The 16,901-nt window shown below is 46.9% G+C and overlaps 1 protein-coding gene across 4 annotated transcripts; it reads left to right on the forward strand.

Moving 5' to 3' along the window:
* Nucleotides 1-1,249: 1,249 nt before the first annotated feature.
* LOC101772396 (LOB domain-containing protein 6) lies at nucleotides 1,250-4,288 on the forward strand. Of its 4 annotated transcripts, none has more exons than XM_004962020.3 (4): nucleotides 1,250-1,486; nucleotides 1,587-2,031; nucleotides 2,204-2,627; nucleotides 3,983-4,288. In XM_004962020.3, the coding sequence occupies exons 2-3, from the start codon at nucleotides 1,597-1,599 to the stop codon at nucleotides 2,603-2,605; spliced, it is 837 nt and encodes a 278-aa protein (XP_004962077.1). In that variant the 5' UTR covers nucleotides 1,250-1,486; nucleotides 1,587-1,596; the 3' UTR covers nucleotides 2,606-2,627; nucleotides 3,983-4,288. The 4 variants fall into 4 exon arrangements, with proteins under 4 accessions (XP_004962077.1, XP_004962078.1, XP_012700131.1 ...); XM_004962021.3 differs by having other exon boundaries at nucleotides 1,250-1,457; XM_012844677.2 differs by having other exon boundaries at nucleotides 1,250-1,429.
* The last annotated feature ends 12,613 nt before the right edge of the window (nucleotides 4,289-16,901 follow it).

The raw sequence follows: 16,901 nt of genomic DNA on the forward strand, positions 1-16,901 counted from the left end.
ATCATGCTAGATGTTGGAGTATTCTTAAACTCAAACTAATCTCACCTATTAGATTGGAGGAAAAAAAATAACAATTGAGACTAGATGAACACAGTAAAAGAGTTTTTATTTTTTGTCAAATTTTCTACAATATATGTATAAATGTCTAGAACCTATACTAAGGTGATATAATCCATGCCATGTGAACGATAGCTTGTTTAGTCAGGTTTGTAACATTTATTCAAGATCAAATATTATATGTTGCTCATATGCATTTATTTACTATTTGTGTATTGTGTAGCTCTATACATGATAAACAAATCTGAAAAAGAGATTTATTCGATGCAGCGGTGATAAGAAACATATTTGTGTTGATAGCAAAATTCATAATTTTGGGAAGTACAACGTTCTACTACATATTTTAGAAACTTCTAACTCCTACTTGGAATTGATAACACTACTGATCTGTGCAGCGGAATATAAATTCATTATTATACTTCTAACTTGTTACTATCCTTGTGAAAATTTATTTGGGAATGTCTGGATTTTCAGAAGCAAAGTTTGATGCGCATAGACAACCCAACATTTTTTATAATTTAATCATGATATATTTATTTTTTAATTTCTAGTTTATTTATTTTATGAGAAAATAATTTGATGTAGATATGGTGAACATCACGATTGAATGTGATCTTGATAATTGAGCCCATTGCTAGCGCATACGCGCGGCCGCATGATGCTGCGTGCGCGGCTCCTTCAATGGGATCACCCGTGACAGTGAATACACACACGCGGTTGTGAGTCCGAGCCTACTATGGAAGGCACGCGTTGAGGGTACCAAACTGTACGTATACATGCATAATTTTTGATTTTAGGTTCAGCAATTTTTACTCTTTTTTCTGGATTTCTTGAGTTATTGTAGGGTTGATCTCGTGATTTTTGGAGTTCACGTATGTATTGATTCCTATGGTTCCTTTTGAAAAGATGAGGTGATTTGATAGGAAGAAATGAAATATTTCTTAGTACATTATATACATTTTAAAATTAATTATAAATTATTAGCTTAATTCTCAGTTTTGTGCTTGCTTTGTGTACCTTGCACGCGAGACTAACGAGCCGGCTCGAGTTGCTAACGAACTGAGCTGAGCCAGGTTCTTTTCTCGTTTCGTTAACCAGCCGAGCCAAGCCTTAGTCTAGCGAGCTAACCGAGCCAGGTTGCTCGATATCCACCCCGTGCGCATTCTGTTTTCTTTTCCTCGGCTGCTTCCCTTTTCCTTTCTCCGCTCCACTCTCGCTCGGCCTTTTCTTTCCTAGCGGCGACGACAAGGGCGAGCAGCCACCCCCCTGGCCAGGTCTTTGCCGGGCGACCACCGGCCCTTCGTCGGGCGCCGGAGACGAGCATCCGACAGACGACAGAGGTGTGCCTGCCTATTCCCTTGCCCTTCCTACGGTGCGAAATCGAACACCCAAAACCTGATGTATGCTACTTATATTTGGATCTGACCATGTATGTACATATCTTCTAAAATTCGATTTTTGTCCGCCGCCCCTGTCTACAAGGGAAACCCTTGCTGTGACTTACTTAGATCTCCATTCTCTTCCCGCAGAGGGAGATCGATGGCCGCCTCGTCGGCGTCGTCGGTGCCGCCGGCCTCCACGGGCTCCGTGGTCACCGTGGTCTCGCCGTCCACGGGCGGCGGCTCCATCTCCGGCAGCTTGGGCGCCGGCGCAGGCTCGCCGTGCGCGGCGTGCAAGTTCCTCCGGCGCAAGTGCCAGCCGGACTGCGTGTTTGCGCCCTATTTCCCGCCGGAGAATCCGCAGAAGTTTGTGCACGTGCACCGTGTCTTCGGGGCCAGCAACGTCACCAAAATCCTAAATGAGCTCCACCCCTGCCAGCGCGAGGACGCCGTCAACTCGCTCGCCTACGAGGCCGACATGCGCCTCCGCGATCCCGTCTACGGCTGCGTCGGCGTCATCTCCATCCTCCAGCACCGCCTCCGCCAGGTCCAGCAGGAGCTCGCCCGCGCCAGCTACGAGCTGTCCAAGTACCAGGTGAATTCTACGCGACACGTAGGCCTCTCCTGTCACGTGTACACATTTATGTACAAGATGTACATGTCGACCCTAGCCAGCGCGTACGTGTACGCGTGCATTTTCTGATGAGTATACGCACCGTGTTTTTCGGTTCTGATGAGTATACGCGCCGTGCTTTTCGGTGGTGTAGGCGGCGGCTGAAGCGGCGGCGGCGGCGGCGGCCTCTGTGGCCGTGGGATCCAATGGCGCCGCGGCGGCAGGGATGGCGGATTTCGTCGGCAACCCAGTGCCCAACTGCACGCAGAACTTCATCAACGTCGGCCATCCCACGGCGGCGGCGGCGATCGGCGGGGCTGGGTTCGTGCAGCACGACCATTTCGCCTCTGTGCAGATGCTGGCGAGGAGCTACGATGGAGAAGCTGCGACGGCGAGGCTGGGTATGAACGGAGGAGGAGGAGGCTACGGCTTCGCGTACTCATCGGCCATGGGCGCCGGGCACGGTGTGGTGTCTGGCGTGGGGCAGATCGGCGGCGGACCGTTCTTGAAGTCCGGCACGGCCGGCGGGGACGAGCAACCCGCAGCCGCGCAGTAGTGGAGCATCTAATCTTTGTCAGGTTCGATTCTATGTTCCATGCATATAGAGGATAAGGTTTCCCGTTCGTGATTTCTGTATGCTTCTCCTTTACCATATACTCCTATCTGATGCTAAGCAAATTTTTATTATCAATTTATCATGCATGATGTATCTGTTGTAGCGACGAGATGCATACTTCATAATGGTACTTTATAGGAACATTCTGATCCAATGACTTAATTTGCTAATTTGTATTGGAGTTGTACGCACTGCTATAACTCGCTACTGCTTATGCACGCGGTTAGGTTTGCAATACCGTTTGCTTGCTCAAATTGGAGTCTCAAGCATTCAGAATTTAGCTTCTAGAAAGTTCTCACTATATATCTTAACATGTATGCTTAGACATTATTGCCTATAATCAACAAACTGATCAATTTTTAAATTAGAAAGGAGAGGAATGAAATGCATAAGCTTCGGTGACTAGCAGAGAGTGCAATAATCTTAGGCTTTGTAGCTGTAGGAGTGAAAGGTATTTACAAGGAATGATTGATGTGGAAAAATATCTACGTGAAAAACTTTTTGGAACAATAATCTTCACGATTAGTAATAAAAGGGAAAGAAGCTAGAATAAATATAGCTACCGTTGTAACATTATTTGGATATTGTCTCTTGTCATCAATCCATTTATTTGTTCCTAAAACAATTATATTACACATGATTCATCATATATAAATGAATGAATGTAGAGATGGAGCTTCATTAATTTTTGATAAAAAAAATTCCAAGTCTAAATGGGATAGATTTAAAGGAGATAGTACCAATTTATACATAATTTTTTACAAACTAAAATAAACACATGCCCATGTAAGCATATTTAGTTGTATCACTAAAACCTTGATCAACCCATCCATCACATTTTTTATATTTCATGTCATATATGAAAGCCATGGAAATATAAATTTTGTTAGAAAGAAGGTACTTGCCAAAATTTTGATATCTTTAGTTGAGAAATAGTTTTATTTGAGGGTGAAACTACATAAAAATCGAACATAATCTCATTCATATAATATGTTAAATTAAATTATATTTATTTGTTATATAGCGATGGAGATTGTGATTATAATACTTTTTCATTTTTATAACCTTTGGTTGCCAAATTGTATTATGATGTTTTTTGGTTCTCATTAAACATTATTATATGTTAGCATAATAATTTTAGCCAATTTATTACTATTAATATTTGTATAGATTTATCAATCAAATATGTTTTTGTTTTAGCGTTTGGTAGCCAAATGTAATCGTTACATAAAATAGTAATGATGTAGTTAATTTTTATAAGTTTCTATTTTGTAAAATAGTGTCTGACACAAGATTTTGCACTTTACTACTATACAGGTTATGACTTATGAAGGAAAGATCCAGATGCTTAATTAACTGCTTGAGGACGTGAAGACTAAATTATGTGCGAAGATAAAAAAGATTTCGAGCATCCTTTATGAGATGGTAAAAGAAAGAAGTCCTTATTTCCTATTATTTGTTTAATTTGTTGATGTCGTTGGCGTAGTCGGTTTGGACAACGCTCCATATTATTTGTGTTTGTGTTGTGTTGTTGCTTTATTGTCTATGGACATCATATTCCTGTATATGGAGCTTTGACATTAATTTACTGAAAATAATATAAAGTTTGAAATTGATAATTAAGTTCGAGTATATTAAGATATGCATATTGTATTTGATGAAGTATGTGAAGTCCTACTCTAGATTGATTTAATTTGATCAAATGATTCTCTCACTTTATAAATCCTAGCTAATACATTTTGATTGCACAAAGATAATCTTATATCTATATAAAAAGTGAAGTATTCCACTTATCGTCCTAATATATTGATCGCCCCCAAGTAGATGATCTCTCTATATAAAAAGTTGATTGAATATACAAGTAGAAGTAAACGTAAACAGTCCGGACGTGTATGCTGTTCCACTAAGGGCTCGATCGAGAGGCAGGATCGATATACTGCAGTAACTAGCTAGCTTGATCTAGAGGTAGGACCAATGGACTGCAGTAGTACAGCAAAACGCGGCTAGGGAATATGAGGCGATAGTAGCTAGCATGCACTCCACGAGAAACAACCCATCTAAGAAGTCGATCAACTATCGTGGTCTAGTCTGAAACCAAAAAAAAAAAGTATGATAACGGGCTAAATGTCCAAATATACATGGCTTTCGTAACAACTTGAGAAAAAAAAGGGGCTGATTTTGAGGGTCGTCAACAAAATGGCCCTCGAGTTGTACCGGGTTTGTTGTGATCTTGAGCAAACCCAAGCCGTTCTCCGAAACTCCGATCCCGTTTGGGTACTTATGCTAAAGTTTAGCACATGTCACATCGGATGTTTGATGCTAATTAGAAGTATTAAATATAGGCTAATTATAAAACTAATTGCACAGATGGAGTCTAATTCGCGAGACGAATCTATTACGTCTAATTAGTCCATGATCGGTGCTACAGTAAGCATTTGCTAATGATGGATCAATTAGGCTTAATAGATTCGTCTTGCGAATTAGCACAGTGGTTCTGCAATTAGTTTTATAATTAGCTCATGTTTAGTCCTCATAATTAGCATCCGAACATTCGATGTGACACTGCTAAAGTTTAGCATCCGGTATCCAAACGCCCCTCCCTCTCTAGGATCCAACTGCATACAACGTGAGGTGAAATTAAACGCTTTGTGCATGGAGAGAAACAACACGGAATTGAAATTGCCTTGCGCTAATAAAAAATGCAAGAGTATGTTTGGGAGACAAGGGTTAAACTTTAGTCCTGTCACATCGAATGTTCGGATGCTAATTAGGAGGACTAAACATGAGCTAATTACAAAACTAATAGCACAACCCCTAGGCTAAATCGCGAGACGAATCTACTAAATCTAATTAATCCATCATTAGCGAATGGTTACTGTAGCACCACATTGTCAAATCATGGACTAATTAGGTTAAATAGATTGCGATTAGTTTTGTAATTAGTCTATATTTAATACTCCTAATTAGATTGTGCAATTAGTTTTATAATTAGATGTAACGGGAGCTAAAGTTGAGCTCCTGCCTTCGAAACACCCTTGTAGTGGTCACTGTGCTAGCACGCACGCATGCTGCATACACAGTGGTGCAGCAGGGCATCTAGCTCGGCAGCCAGCTAGCAGCAATGCCAATTGCCCCTGCGAAGAAAAGCTGTCCTCCTGGAGTGAGTTTACACGACGCTAGTCTATCTCGATATCTCTGTCCGTCTCAGCTAAGCTAGAGTCGAGCTACGAGGAGGGCAGAAGGCATTTCGCAGAGAGGTGACAGAAGACAAAACAACGAGAGAGGGAAGGAGGGAGGGAGAGAGAGAACGAAGAAGGGGTCATCATCAGGCCATGGATGAAAGCAGGTGAGCAGGCCTCTCAAGAATGCCGTCGTGCAGGCAGCAGATATTCAATGCGCCCATGGAGCTACTACTCTCACAGCATTCATAGTTGTTGTTCCATAAAAAACCGATGCAAGTATGGCGCCGTCGTCGTGCTCGTGCAGGAGATATATTCAATGCCGTCAGTCTTGTAGCCCCGTCTCCACAGTGCAATCCCGCCACTGTTGAGCGTGCATGGAACGGCCCGGCCGGAGCTCATGCATGACAAAAATGCACAGTGAAACCACTACAGGATTCAAGATTGAGCTTGGGCACGCCAGTCCATGAGACCATGATCGAGCTACATACACACCACGCACATCGTGGTTTCTCTCAAGACTCGATGCACGCAGCTACCAAAGTGATCGAAGCCCAGCCTATCGAGCAAGCAGTGACGATGCACGCATCATCAGCACGCCAAGACAGACGGCAGCAGGGAGATAGAGCGCAGCGTGTTTGTGCGCGCGCAATCGCGTTGAATGCGAAGGGGACGCTCCGTCGATCTCACTGACACCAACCCTGTCGCGCGCCTCTCTGCTGCGCCATGAGGGCCTGTGGTGGCGCCGACTATACCCTCTCAGCGCGGCGGCGGGGCCCACCAGGCTGAGTTAAAGCCCCCCTACCGTCTCGGCGGGCGATAGCTGAGATGCATGGACCATGCCTCATCATGCATGCCCCACCAGGCCTGAAGATTATTGTCTGAGACGATAGATCGCGTCGCCATCGGTGTCCGTCGTCCCCAGAATGCATGCCAAATTGCCAATGGCCATGCTACTCAGCCGTAGACTCCCCGGCCCACTATTCTGTGAACTATGAACTGCAGCGGCCGGTCTGGGAGTAGATAGGGCCGGGTGGGTAGCTACTAGCTAGCTTGCTGTCTGATGATACATCGGACTTGCTGAAAGGACTTGCAGCATCCATTCTGCAGTGATCTGGTACCGATCGATTAAGTAACCCAGCTGATTTGTGGGGGTTGTGTTAGAGATAGAGCACTGACTGCTGCTGTATACGGGCAGCCATTTTAGTGCTGGACCATCTTATCATGGACTTGGAATGGAAGCCATGACCTACATGATCAGGCCATGTCCATGCATGCCCTATAAATGGGATGTGCTATAACTTAACACGGGCGCCTAAAAATCTCTTGATACTATTTGAAAGCCATGACCTACATCTTATCATGAACTCGGAACTTGGAAGGACCTTCATGAAGCATTGATATACTTGAAAGCTCTTGATTTGACTCTCGGGGGCGCGAGGAAAGACGCAAATTTCCGGATGCGACCCCGCTCTGGTCATGTTGAGGGGCTGTTTGGCAATAGGGTGTTAAAATTTAACACCCGTCGCATCGGATGTTTGGATGCTAATTAGGAGTATTAAATATAGGCTAATTACAAAACTAATTGCACAGATGGAGTGTAATTCGCGAGACGAATATATAAAGCCTAATTAGTCCATGATTTGACAATGTGGTGCTACAGTAATCATTTGCTAATGATGGATTAATTAGGCCTAATAGATTCGTCTCGCGAATTAGCACAGGGTTCTGCAATTAGTTTTATAATTAGCTCATGCTTAGTTCTCCTAATTAGCATCTGAACATCCGATGTGACACTGTTAAAGTTTAGCACCTCATATCCAAACACCCCACTCGAGGAGGTTCGGGGGAAATAAGAAAGGGCCGGCCTGGCCACCCACGTCGCGTCAAATCGAAAGGCACACCATGTACAGTGCGTACGGCGGCTGTGAGTGGACAGGCTAGTGTAATATTCCAAAATTTGTAATATTTACTTGAGTGAAATTTGCAAAAACTTAAACCTTTTTGTTTGCATTGTGTACTCATTTGAAAATGTTAGCCAACTATTTCCTCATCCCAAAAATTCCTTTTGTGTGGAATAATTTGAATCTTTTTGAATTTTATTTGGATCTCATGTTTGGAATAATTCAAAATTCAATCAAAATCTAAATCTAAATCTATAACTAAATAAAAACCAAACCTAACCTAACCTAACCTATTAGACTAGCCCGCTAACCTATCTAACTCGCCGGCCTGCGAACCTTCAGCTAGCCCATCCTACCACCACGACACTAGCCAGCCGCTGGCGCCTAACCCACTCCCGGCCGGCAGTAGCTAGCCAGTCGGCCCAACCGCACGCTCGCCTGCCTCACCTTCGCTCGCGCAAGGCCCAGCCGGCCGCCTGGCCAACAGGCCAGCCCAGCTCCCACCCGCGCTCCGCCCTCGCCCCCCGCTTCCCTTCTCTCTCACTGCCACCCGGCCCCACCTGTCAGCCTCGCCTTCTCCTGTTCTTCTCCTACCTCCCGCCCGTAGGACCAGACGCCTGGCGCATGCGCTCACAGAGCGGATGGGGGTGCCGCGCTGGAGCGCACTACCCCCAGCTGGGCGCGCCCGTGACCCCTTCTAGGAGGTTCCGCTAGGGGATTTGACCTCTTTGCCCACGGCCGCGCCTCCAAATCCTAGGGGCCGAACCGCCAGATGTGCGCCATGCCGCCCCGCGGGCACGGACACCGAGATGGATGGCGAGCCACACCTTTGCCCTCGAACTGCCTCACCGCACCCTTATAAGCCGCCTGAGCCCCGATGCTCCTCACCATCACCGGGGCATTGCCCTTGCGCCGCCACCGCCGAGAGGGGAAGTGAGAAGGGGGGGTCGCGGAGGAGAAGGAAGAAGGGGGAAGAAGGAGGAAGGGGAAGAGGAGGAGGCCACCCGAGGGAGCCATCCGCCGCCGCCCGAGGGAGTCGCCCGCCGCCGACACCGTTCCTCATCACCTAGCCTCGCCGTGAGCTCGCCTTTCCCCCCTCTCTCTTTCTTGCCTCCCAACCGTAGCCACCATAGTGTAGACCGCCGCCGCTTAGCCTCGCCGCCAGCCACCGGGGTCCGTGCGCCGCCATGCCGTGCCACGGCCGGGGAAAGCCCCGGGACCAAGCGCATGCGCGCGCACTCGTGCCACACCACGCCTACGTGCTACACACCGCACCACGATGTCGTGCGCCCCGCGACTTAACGTGGTCACCGCACGCTCACGACCACCAGCGCGCGCCCGCGCCGCGCCGTGCAGCGCCGCCATGGCCCACGTGGCGCTGACGTGTGAAGCCCGGGCCCACATGTGGGGCCCACTGACAAGCTAACCCATAGGGTCCATTGATCGATGGGGCCCGCTGACACGGTGAGACCCACCGTTGACCGGTCAACGCTAACGTCAGCAGACACGTGGCACACCCTCAGGCTGCCACATGGACCAATCAGATGCTGACACGTGTCACCCTTTTTTAATAAATGGTTTGCGAAATTATTAAATAATTAAATAAATCCTTTAAAATTTAAAAATTCATAACTAATTCATTTTAACTCTGAAAAATATGAAACCAGTTGCACTAAATTCGTAAAATCGAGCCCGTGCTGTTTATAGCTAGTTTGGTGTTATTTGGATCTTCTAAATTTGGAGTTTTTGCCTAGATGTAATGCTATTTAATTTATGTTTTATCGTATCTCATTCTATTCAGACCCGTGCTACGACCAGGAAGACCTTCAAGACCCCGACTACGCCGAGGAGGATCCAATCGACTACGAACAAGGTGTCAGGTCACTCCCAATCATATAGATCCTATGCATGCTTAGTTGCTAGCGCTTTATTTATGTTGCTTGATGATGATGGATTGCATAGCTAATATTTTTAGCCATGCTTTGATATTTGTATATCCTGTTTTCCTTGGTTACCTATTTTTGTGGACTAGCTACAAACCCCTAGATAGTCCACCGCTCATATATCCATATACATGCTTTTAAGTTATGGATGGGCACTTGCCATGGATTTGGTGATGGGATTCCTTAAACACTCTCGCGTGTATTTTGGATGCGTGTGACTCCTTGATGTGTTTTGGCGGGAGTGAGCCATGGTTGGCACTGAGGAGTGCCTTGCCAGGAGAGAGCTTTCTGGACTCTCTCCATACCCCATACCTGTGGTGGGTACCTTGTTTGTTACTGAGGAGCAGGTGGTAGGTGCTTTGGCACATACATGTTGGTAGAGTGCTCGCTCTCAGCCGCTTAAGGACCGAGTTAGTTTACCACTAATCACAATAGCTATTTTTGTACTCACCGCTCGCTTACGTTATGGGCGGGGTTTGGTCCGAGATTAGTAGTGGATAGTGCTTTGCCTATAGGCGGATTGGAGGATCGTGTAAGGAGTTCGAGGTGTTGGCCTGCTCTAACCAGACTGCACCCCAGCGTGGGTAGGTTTCACAGCTTCGAGGTCCTCACTGGTGACGGCGTGCCCTGCAGCTGAGGACAGTTCCAGACTCGAGGAAACAGGAGAGAGCTATCCACTTACAAGGGCTCCGGCTGTTAGGTGGGCTTTGGACAGATCACTACCGTTCAGGCTCCATCCGTGCGGGTACAGTTGTACAACCTCTGCAGAGTGTATAAAGCTACAGCTATAGTCCGTGTCCACTGGTTATGGACAGTGATGTTGACTACTGCTACTTTTGACTAGACTTTTCTTATTCTTCTACCTCTCCTTTTTGAGGCAGGCTGGCGTTTGCCGTTCAGATGTGAGGGGAAGGAGCTCTCACATCGCCTAGTGTGTTTGGGTGCCAGACCCTTGGGTGAAGGTTCTGGTGATTTGTGCCGACTTCCTTGATTGAGGTGTTGACCTCGAAGTTGATGTTGCTTTGCTGCTTCATTGATTGTTGTTGCTGTTGCTGCTGCATAAACTCCTACAGCCATATATAGGTTTTACTCATGCATGTAGTATAATTCCCCCATTTCCTTAGCTTGCTGCTTTGGAAGTTGACATAGCCTACCCGCTTCTCGAGTAGATGGTGGTTTTTTAGGTTCCAAGCCCGACTACGACTTCAACAACGATGGCTGGGAAGACTAGGGACCATTCTTCGCTCGAGTCACCTCTGGAAATGAAGTTCACCATAGCTTATGTTTCCGCTGCGTAAATGTTTTACCTTTCTTGATTCAATCCATATGGACTTGTACCGGCATGTGCCGCTGAGATATATACGTTACTCATGTTATCTATGATATTTGTACTCCGTTGCTCTTTATATTTATTTGTTGGTATGGATTTGTAGTATCTGAGATAGGGATTCACATGTGATAGCCTTCCTGGGACTATCACCGAGGTGCGTAGGCTTGAATTCTTAGAAATGGAAATTCGGATCTATTTCAGCTAGTATCAGAGCCATACTTAACCATAGGACGATCCCTAGCAATGGACATTAGTTTAGGAAGCCTAAATTACCCTTGAACTGAGTATATACCCCTTGATTTCTATACAACTCCTTGAGCTGTTACTATTATTACCATGTTTTCTAATTTATACGGCTTACTAACAATCTTAACAACGTGTTATAGATGACCGAGGAGTGGCGCACGTTTACTGGAGACGGAGTGCGCTTCGGAGGCTTTTGCACTCTACACAGTGAGTGCTTGGAGAAATCTGGAGTTCGCACTCAGGGTGTGCTTTACGAGGGCCGCATGAGGGGCAGAGTGGACTCCGTACCCATCGAGGTGAAGCTGACAGTACCCGCAGACCCCAAGGTTCCCGAGGAGGTTGTGGTGTTTGCGTTCGAGCTTTCAGTGTTAGAGGCTCACTGGACTGCCGCTAGGAGAGCTGTGCGAGAAGTGCACGCGCAGCTACGTGACAGGTTGGCACAGACTCTCTACCGCTGCCTGCCCAAGGCGTGCCGCGGACAAAGGGACTTTGAGAGTTTGGCCTGTCAGTACTACGAGGATGCTTATGCAGAGCCCGACGAGAAGTTTAGAGTGGCCTCCCGCTGCATTTACGCTCATTACTTGGCGCTGTTCTGGAACAATAGAGAGGTGGAGGTACTCCGCAAGGGTTGGGACAACTTCATTGGTACCAACACCATGCTGGAAGGAAAGATAGAGGGACTTGAGAGTTGTTTGGAGAGACTAGACCGGACAAACCGTCACCTACGGCACGAGATCGACACTTGACCGGACCCTTGCGATGAGAGGGACGCGCTGAGGATTGCTACTATGGAGGCGAGGGTTGTTCGGATGGAGGAGGCACTGAGGTCCAGGGACAAGATGATAGATGAGAAGAACGCATTGCTCAAGGAGAAGGAGAAGCTGGTTGACACCTTGGATGCCACACTGGTTGCCAAGAATGGAGTCATTGAGCAGCTAAACCACTGCTTGCACAAAAACTACTACAACCTGGTCCACCTTGGTTCATGCTGCTACAGTGACAGAGACTTGGCAGAGAGACTTCAGCTCACGTGGGAACCCTCGGACCACAGGAGGGTGATGGAGTTGGAGGAGTTGAGTGTGTGGGTTCCGGTTGAGTACAGGAGGGAGCCACATGTGGAGAGCTTCGCGCTACCACCTACCAGACTGTACATCCAACTACTGCACCCACCAGCTAGTGTTGCTATTGAGGAGATGACCAGAGCACTATCTATGCTTTCACAGCTGTACGGAGGAGACCCACTTGAGCTACTAATGTACTTGAACGACGAGTCAGGTTCGTGGAGAGGTCTTACTCCCGAGTACCACCTTATAGACGGCGACGTGGACGACGATGACTTCCCGTGCTCCGACTGAGTGGACCACTTCTGATCTAGTGTTAGGTTTGAGTTAGGCTCACCATGATGTTATAGCATTAGAGACTACCACAACATGATTCTTGATGTAGTAGTATGATGATCCTCGTGTAATCTTGAAGGTTTCTGTTGTAGACCTCGAGATACACCCCTTTTGTATGATGTCTTTGCATGAGTGATATGGAGTTTCATGGATTTTATGGTTCCTATGCATCTTATTGTCTATGTGAAATTGTTTGTGTGTTTCAGCTGTATATTTCCTTAAATTGAATTAACCCCCTATCCAATTTCTTGAGAGTAACCACTGATTACGATCTCATTTGGAACAGATGTCGAGTTTGAGAAGGTCAGGATGGTTGTTGCACCATTTCAAAGAGGCGGACAACGAGGAAGAGCCTAACCCCGGCATAGGTCATGTTCACCGTGGAGGTCACGCTCCCCTAGGTGGACTTCGTGGAGGTCACTACAGAGGACGTGGTGGCCGTGTCCCAGAGATAGAGGTATAGAGAGACGCAGCTGGCGCTGAAGGAAAGGTTCACCAGGAGGGTCAGGAGGAGCAAGAGAAGAACGTGAACGCTGGAGGTGCAGGGGACCAGCAGGCACCGCCGCCATCTAACCTTGTAGAGGTGATGGCAGTTCAGACACAACTGATGCAGACCATGGCTAACGCTTTGCTCCAGTACAACCAGCAAGGAGGACCCCACAGTAACCCTCCAGTTGAGTCTTTTTAGAGGAAAGTTGAAGGATTCATCAAGCTCCGTCCACCCATGTTCGACAACTCTTACAACCCACTAGACGCAGACGACTGGCTTAGGGAGATCAAGAAGAAGCTGGACCTGATAGATTGTACAGATGAGGAGTGTGTGGTGCTGGCCACCCACCAGCTGATCGAGATAGCACGTGCTTGGTGGGACAGCTTTTGTGACTCTCACGCAAACCCAACGCACATCACGTGGGATGAGTTCATTGTAGCATTTCTCGAACACCATATCCCAGAAGCAGTCATGAACCGAAAGGCAGATGAGTTCTAAAACTTGAACATGGGAAACCTGAAAGTCCAAGAGTAGGCCAACAAGTTTCAGGAACTGATGAGGTACGCATCGGACGACTCCAACATAGAAAACAAGATGTACTGGTTTCACAAAGGACTTCACCAGGGCATGGAGATGCACTTGTCCGCTCACGACTACCCTACTCTACACGCCCTTGTGGGCAAGGCACTCCGAGTGGAGAAGTCGAGGCTAGAGTACGAGGAGTTCTGAGGGCACAAGAGGAAGTGTTAGGAGCAGTTTGGACACTCAGGGCCGTCTCGAAGGCCGAGGATAGGACCTCCACAGTTACAGCAGCAGAAGCCTCGCAACTACCCTTCACAGCTGCAGTCGTACAGAAACCCTAGTGTAGGAGGTGGAAGTTCAGGTACTTGGAAGCTGAAACCCCATCAGCCTGCCGCTCCTGAGGGCACAAAGTCGATTGTCTATTACATGTGTCGTCTGCCCAGGCACAAGTCATTCGAGTGTCCGCAGAAGACTCAGGCAGGAGGAGAGAACCACACCAACCAGTTCCAGACACCAGCCAAGACATCAGCACTAGGAGGACCCTAGCAAAGGAACCCAGCAAGGATAGCACCGCCACCTACCCGAGGACGCCTGAACTACTTGACCGTTGAGGACGTCACAACAGCTCCAGATGTTGCTCTTGGTGAGTTCCTTGTTGATTCAGTCAAAGCTACAATTTTGTTCGATGTTGGTACTAAGTTTTCTTATATTTCAACCAAGTTTGTAGAAGAAAGGTCTCTCCCCACTATGGCTCGACCAAGGCCTATTATAACTAGTTCTCCCCTAGGAGAAGTTAGGAGCACCCTAGAGTGCAAGGCAGTTCCGATGGTGATCGAAAATCAGCAGTTTCTAGCAAATTTGATAGTGCTAAAGTGTTCAAGCATTGATGTGATTTTGGGAATGGATTGGTTAGCTAAGCACAAGGGACTGGTCTCGTGTAACACCCGCTTTCTCATATTGGAACATCCAAGTGGAGTTCAAGTACAGTTTGAGCCGTTATACCCCAAGACAGCCCCGATGCTATGTAACTTGAACCCCAAAACCATTGAAGAGGTACCCTTGGTGTGTGAGTTTCTGGACATGTTTCCAGAAGAGCTGACAGAACTACCTCCAGATCGTGATGTGGACTTTGTGATTGACCTTATACCCGGCAGAGGACCGATAGCATAGAGGCCATACTAGATATCGGCCGATGATCTGGATGAACTGAAGAAGCAGTTAAAGAAGTTGCTAGAGAAAGGGTTCATTCGATCGAGTGCTTCACCATGGGGTTCGCAAGTTCTGTTTGTGAGGAAGAAGGATGGGTTGATGAGAATATGTGTGGATTACCAAACGCTCAACTCTATGACCATCAAGAACAAGTACCTGTTGCCACGGATTGATGATCTGCTTAACCAGCTCAGGAAAGCTAAGTACTTCTCCAAGATTGACTTGAGGTCGGGATACCACCAGATTAAGATTTGAGAGAGTGACATATCCAAGACCGCGTTCACTACCCGGTACGGATTGTTTGAGTTCACAGTGGTCTCCTTCAGCTTGACCAATGCACCAGCTAATTTCATGAACATGATGAATAAGATCTTTATGGAGGAGTTGCACAAGTTTGTGGTGGTGTTCATTGATGATATTCTGATCTACTCAAAGACAGCAGAAGAACACGAGGAGCACCTTCGGATCATGCTAGAGAGGTTGCGGCAACACCAGCTTTATGCAAAGTTTAGCAAGTACGAGTTCTGGATGGAGGAAGTTGCCTTCCTAGGACATGTGTTGTCAGCAAAGGGAGTAGCCGTTGACCCAGCTATGATTGAAGTAGTCATAGAGTAGGAGCAGCCTCGCAACGTGACAGAGATCAGAAGCTTTCTTGGATTGGCAGGATACTACCGGAGGTTTATTGAGAACTTTTCCAAAATTGCCAAGCCCATGACCAAGTTGTTGAAGAACAACGTGAAGTTTGAGTGGTCTGAAGCTTGTGAGAAGAGCTTTCAGAAGCTTAAGTCGAGACTTACTACTACCCTAATGCTGACTCTACCAGATATCAAGAAGGACTTTGTGGTGTACTGTGATGCTTCCAAGCAAGGTTTGGGTAGTGTGTTGATACGGGAAGGGAATGTCGTGGCCTATGCGTCTAGACAGCTAAAGAAGCATGAGGAGAACTACCTGACACATGATCTGGAATTGGCAGCTGTTGTGCATGCTCTCAAGATTTCGAGGCACTATTTGATCAACAACAAGTGTGAGATCTACACAGACCACAAGAGCTTGAAGTACTTCTTCACTCAATCCGAGCTGAACATGAGACAAAGGAGATGGCTAGAATTAATCAAGGACTATGAGTTGGAGATTCACTACCACCCTGAAAAACCCAACGTTGTGGTCGTCGCTCTGAGCAGGAAATCCTATCGCAACAATCTAATGGTGAAGGAAGAGTAGCCTGATCTATGAGAAGAGATGGAGAGACTTAAGCTGGAGATCCTTGATTGCTGTTGCTTCTGCATAAACCCCTACAACCATATATAGGTTTCACTCATGCATATAGTATAATTCCCCCGTTTCCTCGGCTTGCTGCTTTGGGAGTTGACATGGCCTACCCGCTTCTCGGGTAGATGGTGAGTTTTTCAAGGTCGGAGCCCGACTATGACTTCGACAATGATGGCTGGGAAGACTAGGGACCGTTCTTTGCTCAAGTCGCCTCTGGAAATGGAGTTCGACATAGCTTATGTTTCCGTTGTGTAGATGTTTTACCTTTCTTGATTCAGTCCAAATGGACTTGTACCAGCATATGCCGCTGAGATGTACTCGTTACTCATGTTATCTATGATATTTGTACTCCGTTGCTCTTTATCTTTCTGTGTTGGTATGAATTTGTACTATTTGAGATAGTGATTCGCACGTGATAGCTTTCTTAGAACTATCATCGAGGTGCGTAGGCTTGAATTCTTAGAAATGGGAATTCGGATCCGTTTCAGCTAGGGTATCATCTCTTTTCTACTTCTACTGCCACCACACATATATTGACTCCCTTCTGCCCGGCGAGTGCATACGGAAAGTCCGGCACACAAAGACGGAGACACGAGACATGTATCGCCGAAGCCCTAGAATCAGAATTAGCTGGGGCCTAGGCCAGTGATCCAACTACACAAGCACTGAATGAAATATCACGTGTTCCATGCATTCCTCACCTGCTTTTGCCTTCAAGCTTCAACTTCATACAATATTCCCCACTCA

This window comes from Setaria italica, chromosome III, assembly GCF_000263155.2.
Source record: "Setaria italica strain Yugu1 chromosome III, Setaria_italica_v2.0, whole genome shotgun sequence".
Lineage (NCBI taxonomy): Eukaryota > Viridiplantae > Streptophyta > Magnoliopsida > Poales > Poaceae > Setaria > Setaria italica.